Source organism: Pan paniscus, chromosome 2 (assembly GCF_029289425.2).
Source record: "Pan paniscus chromosome 2, NHGRI_mPanPan1-v2.0_pri, whole genome shotgun sequence".
Taxonomy (NCBI): domain Eukaryota; kingdom Metazoa; phylum Chordata; class Mammalia; order Primates; family Hominidae; genus Pan; species Pan paniscus.
This window is the reverse complement of record NC_085926.1, coordinates 33,321,955-33,348,388: the sequence shown is the minus strand read 5'-3', so window position 1 is coordinate 33,348,388 and position 26,434 is coordinate 33,321,955. Positions and strand designations below refer to the sequence as shown.

The 26,434-nt window shown below is 37.8% G+C and overlaps 1 protein-coding gene across 4 annotated transcripts in view; it reads right to left on the bottom strand.

Moving 5' to 3' along the window:
• FBXL2 (F-box and leucine rich repeat protein 2) overlaps positions 1–26,434 on the bottom strand; it is a 109,391-nt gene that overhangs the window by 17,597 nt on the left and 65,360 nt on the right. For 2 of the 4 annotated variants that reach the window (XM_034956042.2, XM_003826126.4), the window contains exons 3-5: positions 10,336–10,390; positions 10,000–10,074; positions 4,652–4,746 (exon numbers count right to left, since the gene is read on the bottom strand). In XM_034956042.2, coding sequence (XP_034811933.1) covers positions 4,652–4,746; positions 10,000–10,074; positions 10,336–10,390 — 225 coding nt within the window. Of the gene's footprint in view, positions 1–4,651; positions 4,747–9,999; positions 10,075–10,335; positions 10,391–26,434 lie in introns of those variants that run through there. The other 2 variants (XM_034956043.2, XM_024928181.3) reach the window with 1 other exon arrangement.

The following is a 26,434-nucleotide window of genomic DNA, read 5'->3' as shown; positions in this document are numbered from 1 at the left end:
AAAATGAAATCATAAAAAACACTTAATCTCGGCCAGGCATGGTGGCTCATGCCTGTAATCCCAGCACTTCGGGAGGCTGAGGTGGGCAGATCATTTGAGGTCAGGAGTTCAAGACCAGCCTGGGCAACATGGTGAAAACCTGTCTCTACTAAAAATATACAACTTATCCAGGCAAGGTGGCCCATGCCTGTAGTCCCAGCTACTTGGGAGTCTGAGGCACGAGAATCGCTTGAACCCAGGAGGCAGAGGCTGCAGTGAGTCGAGATTGTGCCACTGCACTGCAGCCTGGGCAACAGAGCAAGACCCTGTCTCAAAAAAAAAAATCTAAAAGAAGAAAGAAAAAGAGGAAAAGAGAAAAAAGGATGTATGGGACAAATAGAAAACAAACAGCAAGAGGGTAGATTTAAACCTAACCATAACAATCACATTAAATGCAAACGGTCTAACACAAATGAAAAAGCAAAGATTGTCATATTGGATAAAAAGCAACACCCAGCTGGGCGCGGTGGCTCACGCCTGTAATCCCAGCACTTTGGGAGGCCGAGGAAGGCGGATCACAAGGTCAGGAGATCAAGACCATCCTAGCTAACAGGTGAAACCCCATCTCTACTAAAAATATAAAAAATTAGCTGGGTGTGGTGGCACACGCCTGTGGTTCCAGCTACTCGGAAGGCTGAGAAGGAGAATGGCTTGAACTCAGGAGGCAGAGGCTGCAGTGAGCTGCACTCCACTGCACTCCAGCCTGGGCGACAGAGCAAGACTCCATCTAAAAAAAAGGGAAAAAAAGCAACACCCAACTATAAAAAATCAACTTTAAATATAGATACAAATAGATTAAAATAAAATGATGGAAAAACATATATAATGCCAACACTAGTCAAAAGCAAGCTGGAATGACTATATCAGACAAAGAAGATTTTATAGTAAAGAAAACTATCAGGAATAAAAGGACAATCAATGAAAAAGACATAGCAATTCTAAATGTTTATATACATAATAACAGAGCTTCAAAATAATTGAAGCAAGAGCTGATAGGACTGTGAGGAGAAATAGACAAATGCAAAATTATAGGCAGATATTTCAATACTCCTCTTATTAGTTGATAAATTAGTAGTCAGAAAATTAGTAAGAATATAGAAGATCTGCTCAACACTATCAACCAACCTGACCTACTGGCATTTATAGCACACTTCATCTAACAGCAGAATATACATTCTCTTCAAGTGCACATGGGACACTTGCCAAGACTGGCCATATTATTGGCCACAAAACAAGTCTCAATAAAATTAAAAGGATTCAGGGTATAACTATGTTCTGTGATCACAACTGAATTGAATTAGGAATCATTAACATGCTCTTCTGGAAAATGTCCAAATATTTGGAAACTAAATAATATTGTTCTAAACAACCCATGGGTCATGGAAGAAATCAAAAGGGGAATTAGAATGCATTTTGCATGAAAATGAAAACATAGCATATAAGAATTTGTGGCATAAATTTTCCCCAAAGTATTGACTTAGTTTATGTCATTAAACTCCCATACTAGAAAAAAAGGTCTCAAATCAATGACTTCAGCTTCCATCTTTAGAGAAAAAACAAAAACAAAAACAAATGAAGCCCAAAGTAAGCAAAAGGAAGGAAATAATAAAGATCAGAGTGGAAATAAATGAAGTAGAAAACAGAAAAACAATGAAAAATGGGTGAAAACAAAAGCTGGTTCTTTGAGAATATCAATAAAATTGATAGACCTCTTAATAGCCAGACTGACGAGGACCAAAAAAAAAAAAAGACAACAATTACCAATTTCAGAAATGAGAGGGGATATCACTGCAGATTTTACAGATATTAAAATAAGAGGATATTATAAACAACTTAATGCTAATAAGTCCAGGAACTTAGGTGAAATGGACAAATTCCTTGAAAGACACAGACTACCAAAACTCATTTATGAAGAAATAATCTGAAGAGTTCTATACATATTAAAGAAATTGAGGCCGGGTGCGGTGGCTCACGCTTATAATCCCAGCACTTTGGGAGGCCGAGGCAGGCAGATCACCTGAGGTCAGGACTTCAAGACTAGCCTGGCCAACATGGTGAAACCCCCGTCTCTACTGAAAATATAAAATTAGCCAGGCATGGTGGTGGGTGCCTGTAATCTCAGCTACTTGGGAGGCTGAGGCAAGAGAATCCTTTGAGGTTGCAGTGAGCCAAGACTGTGCCATTGCACTCCAGCCTGGGCAACAAGAGTGAAACTCCATCTAAAAAGAAAAAAAAAAAGAAACTGAATTTGTAATTAAAAACCTTCCCCCCAAAAAACATGTAGGAGCAGACGGCTTCAATAGTGAATTCTACAAAACATTTTTTAAAAATACAAATTGCACATAAACACTCCCAGAATTTTTTTAAATTGTTTTTTTATTTCATTATTTATTTATTTTTGAGACGGAGTCTCTTTCTGTTGCTTGCTCACTGCCAAGCTCCACCTCCCGAGTTCAGGCCATTCTCCTGCTTCAGCCTCCCGAGTAGCTGGGACTACAGGCACCTGCCACCACGCCCAGCTAATTTTTTGTATTTTTAGTAGAGACAGGGTTTCACCATGTTAGCCAGGATAGTTTCAATCTCCTGACCTCGTGATCCACCCGCCTCAGTCTCCCAAAGTGCTGGGATTACAGGCATGAGCCACCTCACCCAGCCAAATTGTTTTTATTTTTCAGAGATAGGGTCTCACTCTGTCACCCAGCTTTGAGTATGGTGGTGTGATCATAGCTCACTGCAGCCTTGAACTCCTGGGCTCAAGTGATCTTCCCACTTTAGCCTCCCAAATAGCTAGGACTACAGGTATGCACCACCACACCCAGCTACTTAATTTTTTTTTAGAGATGGGGTCTTGCTGTGTTGCTCAGGCTGGTCTCAAAATCCTGGGCTCAAGTGATTCTCCCACCTTGGCCTCCCAAAGCACTGGGGTTATAGATGTCAGCCACTGAACACACCCCCAGAAATGTGAATAGGAGGAAATACTTCCCAATTCACTCCATGAAGCCAGTATTACCTTGATACCTACACCAGACAAAAGCATTATAAGAAAATAAAATCATAAGACAATATTCCTCATGACCACAAATGCAAAATTTTTTAACAAAATTGTAGCAAATAGGATCCAATAATATATAAAATAAATAATACATGGCAATTCAAGTGTGCTTTATATGAGTGATGGAGGGTTGTTTAAACATGTTTAAAAGAGCCAATCTAATTCATGATTTAAAGAATTTTCTTCATTTAAGGAAAATCATTTTGTTCCATAACATTTAAAGTGAGTGTTTTTATACTTAAAAGATGTTGTGAATCAATTTTTTTTTAGCAATGGTATAGCAGATGTTTGAATTATAAATTCTACTGTCTGCATTCACTGTATGTTGCACATTCTTACTGGAAGTCTGTGATTGCTGTACATTGTGGTAATATTTAGGTCTGCAAGAACACAAAGTGTATTCCAAGGTTATGGGGGGTATATCCTAATTTTAGCCAAACTCATAAGCAATACTAGAGGCCATGAGGATAAAGACATGAAGGTTTTAATCATCTCTGTCTCCAGAAATCCTCAAAGCACAAATTGTTGTTTGTTTGTTTGTTTGTTTGGTCGAAGAGTCTCATTTTGCTGCCCACACTGGTCTCAAACTCCTGGCTTCAAGGGATCGTTCCACCTCAGCCTCCCAAAGAGCTGGGATTATAGGCATGAGCCACTGTGCCTGGCCAGCACACATCCTTAACATTGATAACATTCCCAATAGCCTGGGTGCAGTGGCTCACACCTGTAATCCCAGCACTTTGGGAGTTCAAGATGGGTGAGCTCAGGAGTTCAAGACCAGCGTGGCCAACATGGTGAAATCCCATCTCTACTAAAAATACAAAAATTAGCTGGGCATGGTGGTGCACGCCTGTAATCCCAGCTACTCAGGAGGCTGAGGCAGGAGAATCACTTGAACCTGGGAGGCAGAGGTTGCAGTGAGTTGAGATTGTGCCGTTGCACTCCAGCCTGAGTGACAGAGTGAGACTCGGTCTCAAAAAAAAAAAAAAAAAAAAAAAAACCCCAATAAATAATGGCTATCCAGTAAGAGATGGGCAAATATTTGGTTGGATAGGATATATTGCTAACTGTAATAAAATTAATGTAAAAATCACATCTCATTATGAGTAAGCAAAATTCTAGCTTATGCCACGGAAATTTTTGAAATAGTTATTTTATCAATTAGTAAAATTTATATATAAAGGTAGCTAATATTATGAGAGGAAAACTAGGAAGATGCCGAAGTGAAGAAGGGAATAGAAAAGAGGTAGGCACTTCATACATGTTATTTCTTGTTATGCCTATGACAGTCCTGTGGGAGCTATAGCTGCCCTGACTTTGCAGAAGAGAGAACTGACACTCGGCCAGGGGAAATAATTTGTCCCAAGGTCACATCCCTAACAACAGTACAGCTCGGTTTCCAACCCAGGTTTGCTATTCCAAAGTCCTGGTCCTCTCATTACTCTATGCAAATTACCACAGAAAGAATTTTAACAGAAGAAGAGCATGTAATAGGCTTGGTTTATTTTTGCTGATGAAAATGCTACAAGCTGCCATGACAGTGAGTCACTGGATTTGACTTACTTCAAGGAGGAATCCCCAACACCAATGCAGCCTCGCAAGCTGAGCTTCCTCAGGAATCCACCGCATCGCTTCGAGATATTTTCCACCACTCGACCCTTTAATCAAGAAAGTTCGGGAGGAAAAAATACTGTTTTTTCATGCTGCTTATCTAACAGCAAAATAACCTGAAATCTAGGAACTGAATATATTTTTCCAAGTGTAACAGAAAATATTTTGGAACATTCCTGTAACACCTCAGTTCTATCCTTCATGCATACAGGGGCTGCAAGCACTGAAAAATGGTCCAATTAAAGCATTAAGTATTCTAAAACCAACCAACAAACAAAAACAAACACAAATGCAAAAACCAAAACCTGTACACTGCCTTTTGAAAGCCTTAGCCCTGGGGTTAGGCCCTCCCTAGCCAGGTCACAGCTATTCCACCAACCAAAAGGCTTTTTGAGGTTAGCTGTGGGAATACCAGCCACTGAGCAGAGATCTAAGACAATGCTGCTTTAAAAAGAAAATCCTACTTGAGCTAAGCATTACCACTTCAAAAGTATAACAATATATTGCAAAAGCTCCCCCTCATCCTCCTTAGCTGTCCTCTACTTAAACACATTTGCTTTGAAAAAGGAACTTTTGTTGAATACTGGCAGAGATATTAGAGGAAGCAAAAAGAAAATGAACAATGAACAATGATTAAGCACCTCCACTTTTTAAAAAATGTTTTCTATTTCAAATCACTTTTTTTCTTTAGAGACAGGGCTGGTGTTGGGGGGTCTCGCTTTGGTGCCCAGATTGGAGTATAGTGATGTGGTCATAGCTCACTGCAGCCTCAAATTCCTGGGCTCAAGTGATCCTCCTGCCTCAGCCTACAGAGTAGCTAGGACTACAGGAACATGCCATGGCACCTGGTTTACTTCCACTTTTTGAGGAACAATTTCTTGTACCTATTATGGCTCATTTAATAGTCAAAAAACTTCATGAACACTCCCAAAATGGAGGTAAGAAAGAGTATGTGTGGAATACAGAAGATCCCTTAGGGCATCCTGTAGTACTACCATGCCCTGTGATTTATGTCAGTAGCAAACTACAACAACCCAATCCAAGCACGACTATTAATGACCAGACCTTCAGGAATAAAGGTCTGAGTCATTCCACCAGGTAAAGAACCATCACCAGCTGAGGTGCTTGCTGAAGGCAAAGGAATACAGAAATGCATTGTGGAAGAAGGTAGTTATAAATACTAACTACAACCTCTACCTCCACAAGGGAGGAAAAGTTCAAAGGGACAATTTGATTGGTTTTGAATAATATTATCCTCATTTTATAAAACAGCAATCTTGGCACTGAACTGTAAGCATGATGAATTCACCAGGATACATCAAAACCACAGGGGCCAGGTGCAGTGGCTCACGCCTGTAATCCCTGCACTTTGGGAAGCTGAGGAAGGTGATTCACTGGAGGTCAGGAGTTTGAGACCAGCCTGGCCAACATGGTGAAACCCTTTCTCTACTAAAGATACAAAAATCAGCAGAGCATGGTGGGGCATGCCTGTAGTCCTAGCTACTTGGGAGGCTGAGGTAGGAGAACCGCTTGAGCCTGGGAGACAGAGGTTGCAGTGAGCCAAGATCACGCCACTGCAGTCCAGCCTGGGTGACAGAGCAAGACTCTGTCTCATAAAAACAAACAAACAAAAAACCCCACAGGATACATATTGTTACCTAGCTAACATCTTAATTATGTTGAAAATCCAATGTTTGATACTGCTAGCATTTATTTATACTTTCTTGAGACTACTTGCATTAATAATTATTAATATTTTTTGAAGCAAAATTCCAGACAACTGTAAAATAAATCTTTGTCACCAGGGGGAAAAAGATTATGACTTAGAAATCAAAGATATATATTTAAGTACCTAATAAACAGGAAAAAAAAAACAGCTCTACACCAATGTCTACAAATAAGAGCACCTAATATACTGTTCTCCATTTCAAGTTAGTAACATTTTTTAAAATTTTATTATTATTATACTTTAAGTTTTAGGGTACATGTGCACAATGTGCAGGTTTGTTACATATGTATACAGGGAATTGAACAATGAGAACACATGGACACAGGATGGGGAATATCAAGTTAGTAACATTTATATAAACTTTCTAGTCCTCCTTTTTTGGGGCAAAGTTCTTGTACTGGAATACAAAACTACATACACAATTTTCTGTTCCACTGTTTCCAACTAAGAGGGGGAAAATGCAAATCCATTTCAGTGCAATATTCAAGCCAATGACTCTGTGTCTTATCTACTAGACAATATGTTATAGGCATGCTTTTAGAATGAAGGGCTTTAGAGAAAAATAAGCCCTAAAATGGGCTAAAGACCCCTGGAGTTATCACTTTTAGATTCACACACTACTTAGTTATTTCTCATTTTTGGCCTAGCACAATCTTCAATAACCATGAAGACACTGACAACAAAATGTCCAAGTTTTAAAGGCACAGAAAATGCCAACCCAAACTTCAGGTAAACTACACGTATTCAGGAAAGAGTGATGAGGAAGGAAGGTACCGTGTGCACTTGTCACCTAGATGCTTTACTCTGCCTTTTCTTCATGTGCCAGTCATGCAACCCACTGTTCAAGATACCTACAGTCTCCTCTTAGTAGGTGAGTGACCTTGGGTAAGTTACTCAACCTTTTCTTTGCCTCAGTTTCTTTAATATGGTGCTTACAACAGTGTCAGGCACACAACAAATATTATTAGTGTGTTGATCCTGATCCTTGGCAACTTCTCTTTTCTCTCAACCATATCCAAAAGTTACCATTTCCTTCCCAAAGTGCATATTTTTAAGACTATCCATAAAATGCTTCCTAGGGCAAGCATCCTCCAAAGGGTCTTGTTTAAGGACTATGGCAGACCCCAAGACTGGTTCATAATCTAGGGTGGACCAAGGGGGCTAGCCCAAAAGGGAAGCTAAGTGTTACGACTAGATTGAAACTCTGGTGCCAGCTATTTTAGGTTTTCACATGCAATTCTTTATATAACTGGTAAACCATAAACTGGCTTCCCCTTTGGTGGATATACTTTTAAGTATTTCTGGGATGTGTTTATATGGCAGTTAGCTGAAAGTCAGCAGTCAGCTAAAATCTTGTAATCAAATAATGCACAAGGTAGTGATATTTACTTGAAATAGTAGTACTTTTTAATATCAAAATAATTTTTTTTTTGAGACAGGGCCTCACTCTGTCACCCAGGCTAGAGTGCAATGGCACAATCAGAGCTCATTGCAACCTCTGCCCCCTGGGCTCAGGTGATCCTCCCACCTCAGCCTCCTGAGTAGCCAGGACTACAGGCATGTGCCATTGTGCCTGGCTAACTTTTGTTTTTTCATTTTTTTGTAGAGACGCAGTTTTGCTATGTTGCCCAAGCTGGTCTTGAACTCCTGGGCTCCAGTGATCTGCCCACCATGGCCTCCCACAGTGTTGGGATTTCAGGTGTGGGCCACTGCACCCAGCCTGACTTTAAAAGTTCATGGGAGGCCGAGGTGGGCGGATCACGAGGTCAGGAGATTGAGACCATCCTGACTAACATGGTGAAACCCCGTCTCTACTAAAAATACAAAAAAAAAAAAAAAAAATTAGCCGGGCGTGGTGGCAGGCGCCTGTAGTCCCAGCTACATGGGAGGCTGAGGCAGGAGAATCGCATGAACCCAGGAGGTGGAGTTTGCAGTGAGCCGAGACCACGCCACTGCACTCCAGCCTGGGTGACAGAGCGAGACTCTGTCTCAAAAAAAAAAAAAAAAAAAGTTCTTCATGTGCTTTCCAAAAAAGTTGTATGGTTGGAAAAGTCATCAAAATTGAGGAGACATGAAGAACCACAGAAAAAGAGAAAGTATTTTGCTCAATTTTTTCAAAACAATAACTCTACTTTGTGGTCAGTAGAAATGACTACAATTTTTAGAAATTAAATGTCCTCCACATCATCACTAAGTAAACATAGTGAACAAAGAGTTAGGTATGATCAGTTTGAAGGGCAATTATATTCACTGGCATGGAATGCTGGCATGTTTAGGTGGAGTACTATTGTAATCACTGCTGTTAAGTCTCAAAAGAGCACTAAAGAACACCTAATTCAGAAACTACAGTGTTAAGCCAGGAACTAGAGCTTATCTTTCCAGGATGGGCGTGAATCCTTGAGGTCCCTGCCCCCTTCCAAGAGCAGAGCACCACAATATGACAGAAATAAGGGGTTTCCCCCTTTATTTAATAAAGGGAAATCTTCTGCTCTGCCCCACTTACTGTAAGTATTGTGCTCCACTGGTTTAAGATGAGAACCAGAGACTCTCAGGCAGTAAGTAACCTAGAGAAGGAGGTGAAGAGTCTCCACAACTGACCTAGACCATTAGTTTGTCTAGGTCAAGCCAGGTTAAGTAGCTAGCAGGAAATTGCTTAGCTCAATCCTACTGTTAAACACATTCATTTCCTTATCCAAAACAAACAAAAAAAAACCAATATATACATCTTGGTAAAAACACATAGCAAACATACTATGTGAGTAACTAAATTAAAATGCATTTCCACTACTGTAAGTTTGCTAAACTGGAAATCAATTAGGTTTTATATTAGGTAGAAAATAAACTTCAGAATCTCAAGACCCTCAAACCAGCACTTCAGACAATTCCTAAGTACAATGCTCTTTTTTTATTCCCTGCCTAAACTTTCTTTTTGGTTAGAAATTTAGTATTGAATATCAAAGTTGTTTTAACATAAACTTTCCTCATTTCATCAGGTTTACCACACTTAAATGGAGATATTTACATATTTACAGATAAATATATCAGAATCTTATATATTCTGTATATAATAATTGTATAAGACTTAATTATTACTTTATTTTATAGATAATAAAACAGAATACTGAGAGATTATATGACTTAAGTGGCCGAGCTAGGGTGACACTTTAGATCTCCAGCCTCATTCTTGGGCTTCTGCTTCTGCCATTTCTCCACTTTTGATGCTGAATTAGAATTCTCGGTGGATTTTCTAGATCAATAAGTATTTGTTAAGTCTCCTAAGGTTAAAGCACTGAACCAGGTGATAATGATGCAGGTGTGTGGCTTTAAAAAGCTGAGTAGTAAAATTCAGACTATAAACATAAACAAGGGGAAAAAATCTGTTACTGATACAATTTAAAATGCAAGCAGGGTTTTGTTTTGATGTATGCAAATCCCTTCCAGTTTTTCTTCTTTCTGTTCTACCTCAGCACTTTAATGTTAGATCTAAATGCAGTAAAATAAAAAGGCAGGAAAGAGGGAACAGCTACTCATGTTTTTAAAAAGTTTTTTGTCTAAACCAAAGCTAACTTACCTCTACATCTGTTTGAAAGTTAAAAAGATCTATTCTTTGCCAGTTGCTTCCATCCAGGGCTAAGATGTTCCAAGCCTGGAAGGTGGGAGGTAAAGGAAGAGGGATTGGGATGAAAGAAACACATTTATTGAGACTATTAAAGAAAGTCTTGATTAACCTTTACTTCCAAACTCCTATTTTTGATGTATATTAAGTTAATCATCAAATGCACAATTATACCATTATGTTATATTAAGTATAAAAGATAATAAAATTTTAATTTTCAGTAATTTGAACTAAAACTCATTCTAATAAAACTTGATATTTATTGATTAAAAAATGTGGTGAATACTCTACCTTGGAAATCTGTGCACATCGGCACAAAGTTACTATATCCAAGAAGGAAAATATTCTACAGAGAGAGGAAAAAAACACAAAAACGAGATGATGTTAACATTTCAGGATAATTATAACTTGAAAGATAAACTCTAATCCGCCACCTGGATACATAAGTTTTTTCAAGATTCCTCAATCTGAAATATACAAGTGCACTATAACTTTACATCACTACAGTGAAATATTAAGTGTTTGCATGTTCAGAAGCTATTTTGGACACACAATACAAATTACCTTAGAACTCATTAAGCTTATATTTCCCTTGTTCTAAGTAATGGACACAGGAAAGACCATAACTGGTTCTGTTTGAAGACCAACTCTCTAGCATAAGCCCTCTTTTGGTGGTAGATGCACTGAACAGGCTCAGATGCCTGAGCCTCAAATAACACTGTCAAAAAAAGCTTGATGACAAAGCCCATTTGGTTTGAAGTATTTGTTTGCCTGGCAGAAAGATGGAGCTCATTAGTTGGCAAAGTCTATAAGTGATCAGTTTTTCCTAAGCAAAAGCCAAGGAGCCAGAGAACATAGGAAAGATGGGGCGGGAAGAGGTGGGGGGAAGAAAAGCAGACAGAAGCAAACAAAATCTTGGTTGGCATCAGTAATGCCTTAGAGGAAGCAGTAGCTGCCAGCATGGCAGGGGACTGAGTGAAGCCTCGACATTCTGGCAGTCAAGGAGAGGAGCTGCTGCTCATAGTATGTGAGCAAACAGCCGTGTGCGCCTCAGCACTGCAGAGTGACAGCTAAAAACAAAGGGCAGCTTTTCTGTGAGAAGAAGGGTGGACAGGGTTGAAGTCAGGAACAAGAGTAGTGCCTCAGTTTTCAGAGTCCTGGAAAGTAAATATGAGAGTCTGTGCCTCTGAGTGTGGAAGGGGGAGAGTGGTAAGATGGCGAACAGCCACCTATAATGTTCCTCAAAATTCTTCAAAGGCAACAATCGGTGGTGAGATAAAAATCCACGGACTCAGGGAAGAAGAGTAGAATCATAAAACATGAAAGTGTTGTACTCTACAATAATGCACCCACATGCAGTACCATTGGATACTGACTGCATAGATGCCATCCTACAATATAGGCTACAATCATTTTCTAGTGAAAAGCAAAGGATAGAAGCATAATAAGGGCTACATTGACTTTAAAAGATTCAGTGGATCTTTGTACATAGAAAAATGCCGGTGGCTAAAATATGTGTACTTACACATACATATTCAATGTATTTTAGGATATCTACACATCTACCTTGCCTAACACAAAGGCTCTCCTGCCCCTAATAGCTGTGTTCTGTGACATATGACCATCCCACAGCTAGCCACATCTGATTGTCAGCTCCCTACAGAAACAAACACCAAACAGAGAAACTAGCCTGGTACAGTAGAATCATATTTCATGCAGGGATTGGGTTCTAAAAGCATAAGCCAAAGGTAAAAAAAGAGTTAGCTGTTTCCCTTGAAAATACCTTAAGAGCATACCTTTATCACGTCTCAGTAATAACAATACTGGCAATAACAAAAATAGTTAACATTGATTATGCACCAACTATGTGCCAACCATGGTTTATATGCTAGTTCACTGCTATGAGGTGTTGTGCTATTACTATCTCCATTTTACAGATAAGGACACTGAGCATAGAGGTTAAGTAACCTGCCCAGGGCACACTGAACTAGGATTTGAACCCAGGTAGTCTGGTTCAAGAGCACAAGCCATGACCACTACATATACTGCTTTGGAAAGCTTAACACAACTGCTTTTCCCTCAGGATTGGGCTAGATCCTGAGAAAGAAAAGAAACTTTTAATCTAAGAGATGTGAGCCGCTATGTGGGCTCTAGAGTGACTGACACAAGTAGCTATAAAGTAACCTAACAATACCATATGCTTGATACTCTAACTCCTACCCTATAGTTCAACAATGTACGATCAATCACTAATCAATGCTACTTCTGGAAACCCGTAAGAGTTCCCAAAAACAACTTTTGTAATTGCCCCTCTCCTGATTCATCCTTTTTTCTTTAGAAACTCGAGCAGGATGGGCACAGTGGCTCACACCTGTAATCTCAGCACTTTGGGAGGCTGAGGCGGGTGGACCACAAGGTCAAGAGATTGAGATCATCCTGGTCAACACAGTGAAACCCCATCTCTACTAAAAATATAAAAATTAGCTGGGCGTGGTGGTGTGCACCTGTAGTCCCAGTTACTTAGGAGGCTGAGGCAGGAGAATCGCTTGAACCCAGGAGGCAGAGGTTGCAGTGAGCCGAGATCGCGCCACTGCACTCCAGCCTGGCGACAGAGTGAGACTCCATCTCAAAAAAACGAAACAAAACAAAACAACTCGAGCAACTCCTTTATTCTCGGGATCACTTCCCAGTGTTACCTGAGCTGCAATCTCAAACTTGCCCCAAATAAACTCTCTAGATTAATTTTGCCTCAGTTTCCTTATTTAGGTCGACAGTGCTATTTCTTAACTGATAATAATAAATGAAGTAGTTTTCGTTTAGTGAGTATGTTGTTTGGAACAAACTGGACTCATGCTTCACTCACAAGTGAAGCAAGAGCTCACACACTGAGACACATAGGAACCAACAGGTGGAACAGGAATTCACATTTCTCATCTCATCTCATACCTAGTTTTATGATTACTGAATGAAAAAATAGATTGCCTAAAGTATTTACATTATTTCCCATCTCTCCCCAACCTTTTAAACTGAAAGTAGTTGAATTTGCACAAATAGGCGTGGCGATACTCCAAACTACCACACTGACACCAAAGCCAATTCCTGACTCAAGTTTTGACGAGTAAAAGTAATGCCCTGAATTACACAGCCTGGGATACTGTCAATAGAAATGCAGATAGCGACATGAGTGGCAAACTGAGTTCTGACCCCTTCAAAACATTCTTTCCTAGAAAGTGCTTCCTTATCTCAAATGTGATAGCCTCAGCTTTACAAGGCAAGCACTGCAATAGCACCCTGGTTATAAATAATCACAGGGGAGTAAGGGATTGGATATACTTTTGGACTTTGTATGCTGCTCCATTAGTCTGTCTTTGTGCCACTAAGGCTGTTTTAATTATGAAGCTTTAATAATAAGTCACAATGTCTGGTAACGTAAGTCCTTCAACTTTGTTCTTCTTCATCAAGATTATCTTAGTTATTCTTGATCCTCGGAATTTCCTATTAAGTTTCAGAATCAGCATATCAATTTCTACAAGAAAACTTTCTGAAATTTTTACTGGGATTGCATTGAATTTGTAGAAAATTTGGGAATAATTGAGATTTTTACAATATTAAATCTTCCAATCCAGAAACATGATCCATTTCAAAATTTATTTAGGATTTCTTTAATTTTCACAGTAATTTTTGTAGTTTTCCAGATAGATACCTTGCTCATCTTTAGATTGTTTTTCCTGGTTATTTGACGTTCTTATTAAAATGGAATATTTTTTGGCAGCGAGTGGTGGCTCATGCCTATAATCCCAGCACTTTGGAAGGCTAAGGGAGGAGGATCACCCGAGCCCAGGAATTCAAGACCAGCATGGGCAACATGGTGAAACCCCATTGCTACAAAAAATACAGTAATTAGCCAGGTGTGGTGACGCATGCCCATAGTCCCAGCTACTCAGGAGGTGGAGATGGTAGGATTAACAGAGCCTGGGGAGGTCAAGCCTTCAGTGAGCTATGAACCTGGGCAACAGAAGGAGACCCTGTCTCAAAAAAAAGGAATATTTTAAATGTCATTCTTTAATTGCTGCCAGTATATAATGTTAATTTTCATATACTGACCCTGTACCCAACAATATTTCTAAATTTGTCCATTCATTCTGATTTTCCACATAAAATATCAATTCACCAGTGAATAATGAACTAACTTTCCTCCTTTCCAATAATTATACTTTCTATTTCTTTTGCTTATTACAGTGGCTATGATCTTCTCTAGTACAATGATAAATACAACTGGTAATGAAATACATCTTTGTCTCATTCTCATCTCAGAGAAAAAGCTGCCACTATTCAATTATGATGTTTACTATAGGTTTTTTTTTCCTGCCTTTCAATTATTTTATAATTCCTTTGTTACAGACTGTAAAATATTTCCATTTGGCACATGCACAATTTTAACACCTTTCACATTTGTTTATCTCCCCTTTAATTTTTTTTTTTTCCAGATGGAGTCTTGCTCTGTCACCCAGGTTGGAGTGTAGTGGCGTGATCTCGGCTCACTGCAACCTCTGCCTCCAGGTTCAAGCAATTCTCCTGTCTCAGCCTCCTGAGTAGCTGGGATTACAGGCGCCCACCACCACACCCGGCCAATTTTTGTATTTTTAGTAGAGACGGGGTTTCACCATATTGGTCAGGCTGGTCTCGAACTCCTGACCTCAGGTGATCCACCCGCCTCGGCCTCCCAAAGTGCTCGGATTACAGGCGTGAACCACTGGGCCCAGCCTAAAATTTTTATTTAAAATAAGAGCAAGTAGTATAGAGAGTTACTATATACACCCCCACCAACAGACACACATAGTTCCCCCTATCATTAACATGTTGTATTAGTGTGGTACATTTGTTACAATTAATGAACCAAATTGATACATTATTATTAACTAAGGTCTATAGTTTACAACAAAGTTCACTCTGTATTATATAGTTAGTTCTAGAGGTTTTGTCAAATGCATGTCATGTAGCTGCCATTACAGTATCACATAGAATAGTTTACTGTCAACAACATGTTTCACCTATTCATCCCTCCTCTCTTTCTCATGAACCCTTGGCCACTACCGATTTTTTTCTTCCCAGACATGGTCTCATACTGTCACCCAGGCTAGAGTATGGTTGTATGATCATGGCTCACTGCAGCCTCAACCTCTTGGGCTCACTCAATCATCCCGCCTCAGCCTCCCAAGCAGGGGAAAGTAAAGCCACACCACCATGCCCAACTAATTAGAAAAAAAATTTTTTTGAAGAGATGGGGTCTATGTTGTCCAGGTTGGTCTTGAACTCCTGGCCTTAAGCAATTCTCCTGCCTTGGCCTCCCAAAGTGCTGGGATTACAGGCGTGAGCCCAGCCCCACTGATCTTTCTAATATCGCTATAGTTTTGTGTTTTCCAGATGCCATATGATTGGAATCAAACACTACGTAACCGTTCAGACTGGCTTCTTTTACTTAGCAATATGCATTTATGGCTCCTCCAAGTCTACTCATGGCATGATAACTTACAGTGTTTTATTGCTGAAAAATATCTCATTGTGTGAATATACCAGTTTGTTTATCCATTCGCCTATTGCAGGACATCTTAGTTGCTTCTAGTTTGGGGTGATTATGAATAATTCTGCTATAAACATTTGTGTGTAGGTTTTTGTGTGGATATAAATTTTCTACTCATTTGGATAAATACTTAGGTATGTGACTGCTGGACTAAATGATACATTTATGGTTAGCTTTGCAAGAAACTGCCAAGCTGTATTCTAAACTGGCTGTACCATTTTGAATCCTCACTAACAGTGAATAAGTGTTCCTGTTGCTCTGCATCTTACCACCATTTTGTATTTAGATTTTTGAGATTTACCCATTCTAATAGGTATACAGTGGTATCTCATTGCCTTAATTTTCAATTCCCTAGTGACATATCATATTAAGCATCTTTTCTTATGCTTGTCATCTGCATATCTTCTTTGGTAAAATGTCTGTTCAGATTTTTTGCCCATTTAAAAAATTGAGTTATTTCTCACTATTGAGATGGGTTTTTTTTGTTTTGTTTTTTGTTTTGTTTTGTTTTGTTTTGAGACAGAGTCTCACTGTGTTGCCCAGGCTGGAGTGCAGTGGTGTGATCTCAGCTCACTGCAACCACCGCCTCCCGTATTCAAGCAATTCTCTGCCTCAGCCTCCTCAGTAGCTGGGATTACAGACACACACTACCACACCCAGCTAATTTTTGTATTTTTAGTAGAGACAGAGTTTTACTTGGCCAGGCTAGTCTTGAACTCCTGACCTTAAGTGATCTGCCCACCTTGGCCTCCCAAAGTGTTGGGATTACAGGCGTGAGCCACAGAGCCCAGCTGATTTTCTCACTGCTGAGTTTTAAAAGTTCTTTACATATATTGCACACAAGTCCTTTATTATACATTTGGCAAATATTTTCTCTCAGTCTGTGGTTTTCATTCTCTTAACAGTGCCTTTCTCAGAGAAGATGTTTTAAATTTTAATAAAGTCCAATTTACTCACTTTTCCTTTCATGAGTAGTGCTTTTGGTGTTGTATCTAAAAGTTCATTGCCAAATCTAAGGTCACCTAGATTTTCTCCTACACTTCTTCTAGAAATTTTGTGTTTTACTTTTAGGTATATGATCCATTTTGAGTTGATATTTGTGAAAGGTCTGTGTCTACCTTCATCTTTTTAAATATAGATGTCCAATTTTTCCAACACCATTTGTTGAAAAAAATGTATACTTTCTCCATTGACTTGCTTTTGCTCCTTTGTCAAAGATCAGTTGACTATTTATGTGGCTCTACTTTTAGGCTCTCTATTCTGTTTCATTGGTCATTAATCTATTCTTTCACCAATGCTACATGTCTCGATTACTGGAGCTTTATACTAAGTCTTAAAATTAGTCCAATAGTGTCAGTCCTCTGACTTTTTTCTTATTCAGTACTGTGCTGGTTCTTCTCAGTCTTTGGCTTCTCCATATTAACTTTTTTTTTTTTTTTTTTAAGTGATGGGGGTCCCACTATGTTGCCCAGGACAGTCTCAAACTCCTGGCCTCAAGTGATCCTCTTGCTTCAGCCTCCTGTGTTGCTGGGATTATAGGCACAAGCCACTGCACCTAGCTTGCTTTTCCAAGCAGGTTTTACGAACATCCACAAAACCAGTTTTGTGACTTAAATATACGACCGCTTGACTAAATGATACATTTATGGTTAGCTTTGTAAGAAACTGCCAAGCTGTATTCTAAACTGGCAGTACCATTTTGAATCCTCACCAACAATGAATAAGAGTTCTTGTTGCTCCTGTTGCTCACAAAGTAATTTAGTAAAATTTTGATTTGGATTTTGGTGAATCTATATATCAACTTGAAAAAAGTTAACATTTTAGCAATACTGAGTCTTCCTATCCATGAATATGTAATATCTCTTCACTTATTAAGATATTCATTGATTTCTTTCACTGGAATACTGGAGTTTTGTAGTTTTCCTCATATAGATCTTACAAGATTTTCTTCAGAATTATACTTAGGTATTTCATTTTTTTGATGCTAATGTAAACAGTATTATTTTAAATTTCAAATTCCAGTAGTTCATTGCAGGTATATAGGAAAGTAATTAACTTTTGTAATATTAATGTTAGATCCTGTAACCTTACTATAATTGCTAATTAGTTACAAGAGGAGGTTTATTTATTTTATTTTTTTGAGACAGAATCTTGCTCTGTTACCCAGGCTGGACTGCAGTGGCACAATCTTGGCTCATTGCAATCTCTGCCTCCCGGTTCAAGCGATTCTCCTGCCTCAGCCTCCTGAGTAGCTGGGATTACAGCTACCACCACCATGCCCGGCTAATTTTTGTATTTTTTGGTAGAGATAGGGTTTCACCATGTTGGTCAGGCTGGTCTCAAACTCCTGACCTCAGGTGATCCACGTGCCTCAGCCTCCCAAAGTGTTGGGATTACAGGCGTGAGCTACCACGCCCGGCCCAGGAGGAGGTTTATTATTACTATTTTTTTTTGTCAATTCTTTGGGGTTTTCATGACATGGGCAATCGTGTCAACTGCAAACAAAGCCAATTTTATCTCTTTCCAATGTATATCTTTTCTTTTCTTGCCTTATTACATTAGCTAGGACTTCCAATACTGTGATTAACAGGAGTGGTGAAAGGGGACATCTTTTTCTTTCCCAATCTCAGGGAGAAAGCATCTAGTTTCTCATCATTAAGTATGATGTTGGCCAGGCACGGTGGCTCACACCTGTAATCCCAGCACTTTGGGAGGCCAAAGTGGGTGGATAACTTGAGGTCAGGAGTTTGAGACTAGCCTGCCCAATATGTTGAAACCCCATCTCTACTAAAAAATACAAAAAAATTAGGCAGGCATGGTGGCGCAGGCCTGTAATCCCAGCTACCGGGGAGGCTGAAGCAGGAGAATCACCTGAACCTGGGAGGCAGATGTTGCAGTGAGCAGAGACTGCACCACTGCACTCCAGCCTGGGCAACAGAGCTGGACTCTGTCTTTAAAAAAAAAAAAAAATTATGATGTTAGCTGTAGGTCTTGTGTAGATGTTCTTTATCAAATCAGGAAGTTCCTCTCTATTCCTAGTCTGATAAGTATTTTTATCACGAGTGGGTGCCACAATTTGCCAAATATTTTTTCTGCATTTTCTGATGTGACCACATGATTTTTTTCTTTAGTCTGTTGATGTAACAGATTACACTGACTTTTGAAAGTGAAAATATCCTTGCATATTTGAAATAAATTCTGCTTTATTGTGGGATATAATTATTTTATACATTGCTGGATTTGACTTACTAATATTTTGTTAAATATTTTTGCATCTATTTTTATGAAAAATGTTGGTCTTGAGTTCTCCTTTTTTGTAATATTTTTATATGGTCTTGGTATTATAGTAACACTGGGCACCCAGAATGAGTTAGGGAAGTCTTCTGCTTCCATTTCCCGGACAATATTATAGAGAACTGGTATCATTTCTTTCTTAAATGTTTGGTAGAATTCACCAGTAAAACCACCATCCGGGTCTGGTGCTTTCTGTTTTGGAAGGTTATTAACTATTAATTACATTTCTTTATTATATATGCCTATTCAGTTTACTTCTCTTTGTGTGAGTTTTTGGTAGTTTGTGTCTTTCAAGGAATTAGTCCTTTCCATCTAAGTTATCAAATTTGTGAACATGAGATCAAAGCCATAATAAAAAGTCACTAAAGTAAAGAAAAGCTCAGGACTTCATGGCTTCACTGCTGAATTCTACCAAACATTTGAAGAAAAATTAATACCAATCTCACTCAAACTATTTCAAAAAACAGATGAAGAGGGAATACTTCCAAACTCATTCAACAAGGCCAGTATTACCCTGATACCAGAACCAGACAAGACCAAAAAAAGAAAACTACAGGCCAACATCTCTGATGAATATTGATGCAAAAATTCTCAACAAAATACTAACAAACCAAATTCAACAACACATTAAAATGATCATTCATCATGAACACGTGAGAGTTATCCCAGGGATGCAAGGATGGTTCAACATATGCAAATCAATCAATGTGATACATCGTATCAACAGAATGAAGGACAAACACCATATGATCAATTCAATTGATACTGAAAAAGCACCAGATAAAATTCAACCTAACTTCAGGATAAAACCCCTCAACAAACTAGGTATAGAAGGAACATACCTCAACATAATAAAAACCACATAGAACAGACTCACAGCTAGTATCATACTGAATGCAGAAAAACTGAAAGCCTTTCCTCTAAGATCAAGGATGACCACTTTTACCACTGTTATTCAACATAATACTGGAAGTCCTAGCTAGAGCAACAGATAAGGGAAATAAATAAAGGGCATCCAAATTGGAAAGGAAGAAGTCACATTATCCTTGTTTGATGATGATATGATCTTATATTTGGGAAAACCTAAACATTCCACCAAAAAATGATTAGCACTGATAAACAAATTCAATAAAATTGCAGGATACAAAGCCAACATACAAAAATCAGTAGCATTTCTATATGTCAACAGTGAAGAATATGAAAAAGAAATTTAAAAAGTAATCCCATTTACAAGTCACAAATAAAATTAAATAACATTAAATAAGGAATCAAGCAAAGAAGTGAAAGATCCCTACAATAAAAATATAAAACACTAATGAAATAAATTAAAAAGAACACACACACAAAAAACAGAAAGATATTGATATTCCATGTTCATGGGTTAGAAGAATCAATTGTTTTGTTTTGTTGTTGTCACCCACGCTGAAGTGCAGTGGTGCGATCTCAGTTCACTGAAACTTCTGTCCCCTGGGTTTAAGTAAGAATCAATATTGTTAAAATGTCCATATTACCCAAAGCAAATGACAGACTTAATGCAATCCCTATCAAAATATGAATGACAATCTTCACAAAAATAGAATAAAAACAATCCTAAAATTTATACGGAATCACAGAAGACCCAGAATATAGCCAAAGCTATCCTGAGCAAAAAGAACAAAACTGGAGGAATCACATTACCTGACTTCAAATTATACTACAGAGCTATAGTAATCAAAACAGCATGGTACTGCCATAGAAACAGACACATATGGAACAATAGAGAAGCCAGAAACAAATCCATATACCTATAATAAACTCAAAGGTCCCAAGAACATATCCTGGAGAAAAGACAGTCTCTTCAATAAATGGTGTTGGGAAAACTGGATATCCATATGCAGAAGAATGAAACTAGACCCCTATCTCTCACCATATACAAAAATCAAATTAAAATGGATTAAAGACTTAAATCTAAGACCTTTAACTATGAAACTATTACATGAAAGCATTGGGGGAAATGCTCCAGGACATTGTTTTGGGCAAACATTTCTTGAGTTTGCCCCACAAGCACAGGCAACTAAAGCAAAAATGGACAAATGGGATCACATCAAGTTAAAAAGCTTCTGCACAGCAAAGGATACAATCAACAAAGTGAAGAGAAAACCCACAGGATGGGAAAAAATATTTTCAAACTACACATCTGACAAAGGATTAATAACCAGAATATATAAGGAGCTCAAACAACCCTATAGGAAAAAAAAATCTAACAATCCAATTTAAAAATGGGCCAAAGATCTGAATAGGCATTTCTCAAAAGAAGACACAAATGGCAAACAGGTATATGAAACGGTGCTCAACATCACTGTTCATCAGAGAAATGCAAATCAAAATACAACGAGGTATCATTTCACCCCAGTTAAAATGACTTATATCCAAAAGTCAGACAATAACAAATGCTGGCAAGGATGTGGAGAAAAGGGAACCCTCACACTGTTGGTGGGAAAGTAAATTAATACAACTATTATGAAGAACAGTTTGGAGGTTCCTCAAAAAAACTAAAAACAGAGCTCCCATATGATCCAGCAATTCCACTGCTGGGTATATACCCAAAAGAAAGTAAATCAGTATATCGAAGAGATATCTGCACTCCCATGTTTGTTGTGGCACTGTTCACAATAGCCAAGATTTGGAAGCAACTTAAGTGTCCATCAGCAGACGAATGGATTAAGAAAATGTGGGACATATGTACAATGGATACATTCATCCATACATATCCAACATATATCCATCCAACATCCAACATATATACATTCAGCCATACAAAGAATGAGATCCTATCATTTACAACAACATGAATGGAACTGGGGGTCATTATGTCAAGTGAAATAAGCCAGGCACAGACAGACAAACTTCACATGTTCTCACTTCTTTGTGGAGGCTAAAAATTAAAACAATTGAACTCATGGGGGTAGAGAGTAGAAGGCTGGTTACTAGAGGCTGGGAAGGGTGAGGGCAGGAGGATGTGGAGGGGACATAGGGATGGTTAATGGGTAAGAAAAGTAGTTAGAAAGAACGAATAAGACCTAGTATTTGATAGCACAACAGAGTGACTTTAGTCAATAATAAATTCTACACTTAAACATACAAGAGTATAATTGGTTTGTAACACAAAGGATAAATGCTTGAAGGGATGAATATCCCCATTTACCCTGATATGATTATTATACACTGCATGCCTGTATCAAAGTATCTCATATACCCCATAAATATATATGCTTACTGTGTATCCACAAAATTTTTTTAAAATCTGAACACAGAGTTGTTGATAATATTCCTTTATTATCCTTTTAATGCCCATGTGACCAGCAACAACAATCCCTTTCATTTCTGATCTTGGTACTTCAGTTCTTCTTTTATCTTGGTTAGTCTGACTAAAGGTTTAGCAATTTTACTGAACATTTCAAAGAACTGGCTTTTGGTCTCACTTATTTTCTCCATTGTTATTAATTTCCTTAATTTCTACTCCTTTTTATTTTTTAAAGCTTATTTATTTACTTATTTATTTATTTTTAGAGACGGGGTCTCGCTATGTCACCCAGGATGGAGTACAGTGGGGTGATCATAGCTCACTGTAACCTTGAAATCCTGGGCTCAAGGGATCCTCCTGAGTAGTTAGGACTACAGGCACATGCCACCATCCCCAGCTAATTTTTTTTTTTTCATGATAGAGATGGGGTCTCACTATGTTTGCTTGGTCTTGAACTCACGATCTCACACAATCCTCCTGCCTCAGCCCATTATTTCATTTCTTTAGCTTGCTTTAGACTTCTATTGCCCTGTTTCCTCTAATTTCCTAAAATGGAGGCTTAGATTATTGATTTTATTTTTATTTTTTATTTTTTTGTGAGATGGAGTTTCACTCTTGTTGCCCAGACTGGAGTGCAATGGCACGATCTCAGCTCACTGCAACCTTCGCCTCCCAGGTTAAGCGATTCTCCTGCCTCACCCTCCCAAGTAGCTGGGATTACAAGCACACGTCACCACACCTGGCTAATTTTGTATTTTTAGTAGAGACAGGGTTTCAACCATGTTGGCCAGGCTGGTCTCAAACTCCTGACCTCAGGTGATCCACCCACCTTGGCCTCCCAAAGTGCTAGGATTACAGGCATGAGCCACCACACCTGGCCAGATTCTCGATCTTAGATCTTTATTTTTTCTAATGTATTCATTCAATGCAGTAAATCTCCCTCTAAGCACTGCTTCCTACAAAGTTTGGTAAGTTGTATTTTCATTTTCATTTAAAAATATTTTTGCTTTTCTCTTAAGACCTTTTCTTTGACCCATGTATTATTTAGAAATGTGTTGTTTAATCTCCAAATATTTTGGGAATTTTTGGCTTTCTGTTATTGATTTCTAGTTTAACTCACTGTGGTCTGTAGGAACATTTTGTATGCTATTCTTTTAAATGAGTTGAGTGTTTTATGACTTAGAATGTGGTCTATCTTGGTGAATGTTCCATATAACCTTAAGAGGAATGTGTATTTTGTTGTTGTTGGATAAAGCATTCTATAAATGTCTATCGGTTCTAGTTAACTGATGTTACTGTATATTCTTCAGGATTTCTGCATTATGTTCACAAGAAAGTCTGGTCTGTATATTTCCTTTCTTATAATGTCCTGGTAGGTTTTGATACCAGAATTATCCTAGTCTCATAAAATGAATTAGAAAATGTAGTAGGTTGAATGATGTGTGCCCCACTACCACCAAAAAAAGATGTATTTGTGACCTAATCAACAGAACCTGTGAATATTACCTTATTTGGAAAAAGGGTTGTGCAAATGTAATTAAGTTAGGGATCTTGAGAAGAGAAGGAGGCAATGTGACCACGGAGGCCCAGACTGATGAGTGACACAGCCAAAAAAAGAATGGATTCTCCCCTAGAGCCTTCAGAGGGGGCATAACCATGCTCACACTTTGAATTCAGACTCTGATCTCCAGAACTGTTGTTTTAAGTCATCCAGTTTGTGGCAATTTGTTAAAGCAGACATAGAAAATGAATATAGTAAATGTTCTTTTTCTGTTTTCTGGGAAAAGTTAACATAAGACTTTCATTGTTTCTATCTTAACATCTGAAAGGATTCCCAAGTGAAGCCATCTGGGCATGGAGGTTGCTTTGTGGATTCAATTTCTTTAACAGATACAGGAATCTTCAGACTTTGGTTTCTTCTGGTGTCAGTGTTAGTAATCCTGTAGATGTTATAGTGATGTCCCCCTTTTGTTTCTGGTATCAGTTATTTGTGCCTTCTTTCTTTTCTTAATCAGTTTTAGTAAGAATTTATCAATTAATCTTTTAAAAAGACCACTTTTGGGCTTTGTTAACTTTCTCTGTTGTGTTTGTTTTGTATTTCCTTAATTTTGGTTTAATTTTCTTTCCTACCACTTTCTTTAGTTTTAATTTATTTCCTTCCAATTGATGCTCAAGTAATTGATTTTCAGTTTTACTACTTTTTCTTTTAATAGTGTATAATTTTACTTACCACATTTTTGGTTTTCAATCCATCTGGAATTTATTTTTGAACACTCACACATTGATTTATGATTTTATCTCAATCCTATACTAAGTACCTATGTGTGAATAGATCTGTTACTATACTCTTTATTCTTTTCCATTGTATTGTTCCAATATAGCATCATGATAATTACTATAGATTTATAGTGTTAGTATGCAAAAGGATAAGTCCACTCAATTTGATCTTCTTCAAAACTGTATTAGCTATATGGCCATCTTCACTACTATACACAAATATGAAAATCAATTTGTTAAATTATCCAAAGCTTCCTCCCGAGATTTTGACTGAAATTACATTTTTACAGTGTTGAGTCTTTACATCCAGGAATGTGGTTTACTTTGATATTTATTTGCATTTTGTTTTTAGTCTTTCAGAAAATTTTAATTTTCTCCATAAAAGTCACATTTTTTGTTCAGTTTATTCCAGGGTATTTTATAGCTTTTTTTCTTTTTTTTTGTATTATGAGTGTTATCTTTTTTTGTATTTTTTTCCTAATAATTGAAACTGATTGTTAGATATTAATTGTATATCCAATAATATTACCATACTCATATTTATTGATTCTTTTGATACTGCTATGTAGAACAGATTGTCTCAATTAATGATACCTTATAAATGCTTATATATTTTTTATTTCTGTTTCTTGTCTAATTTCATTGGCTAGTATGTCTGGAAAACACTATGTAACAAAAGTAACAGACTATCCATAACATTTGCAGGCCCAAGGGCAAGAGTACAAATGAAGACCCACATACCACAGGTTTAAATATTTTAAAGTTATAAAAATCAAGCTAGCAAACTCTTAAATATGCTCTTTCTTCCCTCCTTGACAGATGTATCTTCATGATGACAAAATTTTTAAAAAACTGGAAAATTACACTATATAATTGGAAGTAGGCAAAACACTAAAGATTGAATATAATTATTATTACACATGACTGGGTGTCCTACTGAAGAGTTTGTAGTATTTGAATAATAGAATAAAGATACATAGACTCCTAAATATTGTATTTCTAATCAATAAAATATTTTTATTGCTTCATTATGTTGTTATAATTAAGGTTTTTACATAATTTTTGTTCCATCATTATTAATGCCAAATTAGACAACTTTTCTTGAGTCATGTAGTTTTTAAAGTTTTTTATTAATCTAAATTTGGAGAAATTTCACTAGGCTGAAGTTTCAGTTGGGGACAGCAACTGAAATCTATAAAAACAATACTTAAGATTAGAAAGTATACCAAAAGTGTCTGCATATATGTTCAAGTTTAGTAATAAAGTAGCATAAGAGAAATTAAATTGTTATTGCACAAAATTATATTGGTATTATGCTACATGTTAGAACTAGACCTACATATACATAGATTTAAGTGTCATATGAATATTACAAAATGTTCCTTAACTATCATATATATATAATTGCTTTGAATACTATACTAATTCATGAGTACCTGCAAAATCATAAATTATAACATGCATATAAGCAAAAAAAACAGATGGCTGAAAATATTAAGAAGTTATATTTGTTGGCCGGGCACGGTGGCTCACGCCTGTAATCCTAGCACTTTGGGAAGCCAAGGTGGGCGGATCACGAGGTCAGGAGATGGAGACCATCCTGGCTAAAACGGTGAAACCCCGTCTCTACTAAAAATACCAAAAAAAAAAAAAAAAAAAAAACAGCTGGGCGCGGTGGCGGGCGCCTGTAGTCCCAGCTACGCTACTCGCTACTCGGGAGGCTGAGGCAGAATGGCGTGAACCCGGGAGGCGGAGCTTGCAGTGAGCCGAGAACGCGCCACTGCACTCCAGCCTGGGTGACAGAGCGAGACTCTGTCTCAAAAAAAAAAAAAAAAAAAAAGAAGTTACATTTGTTTTGCAAGAATCTAATGGCTGTAAATAAATCAAAATAATTTTATTATTCTGCATTTGGTCCTCAAGTTGGGAAACAAAGTATTAAAAAGAATTGTTAGAAA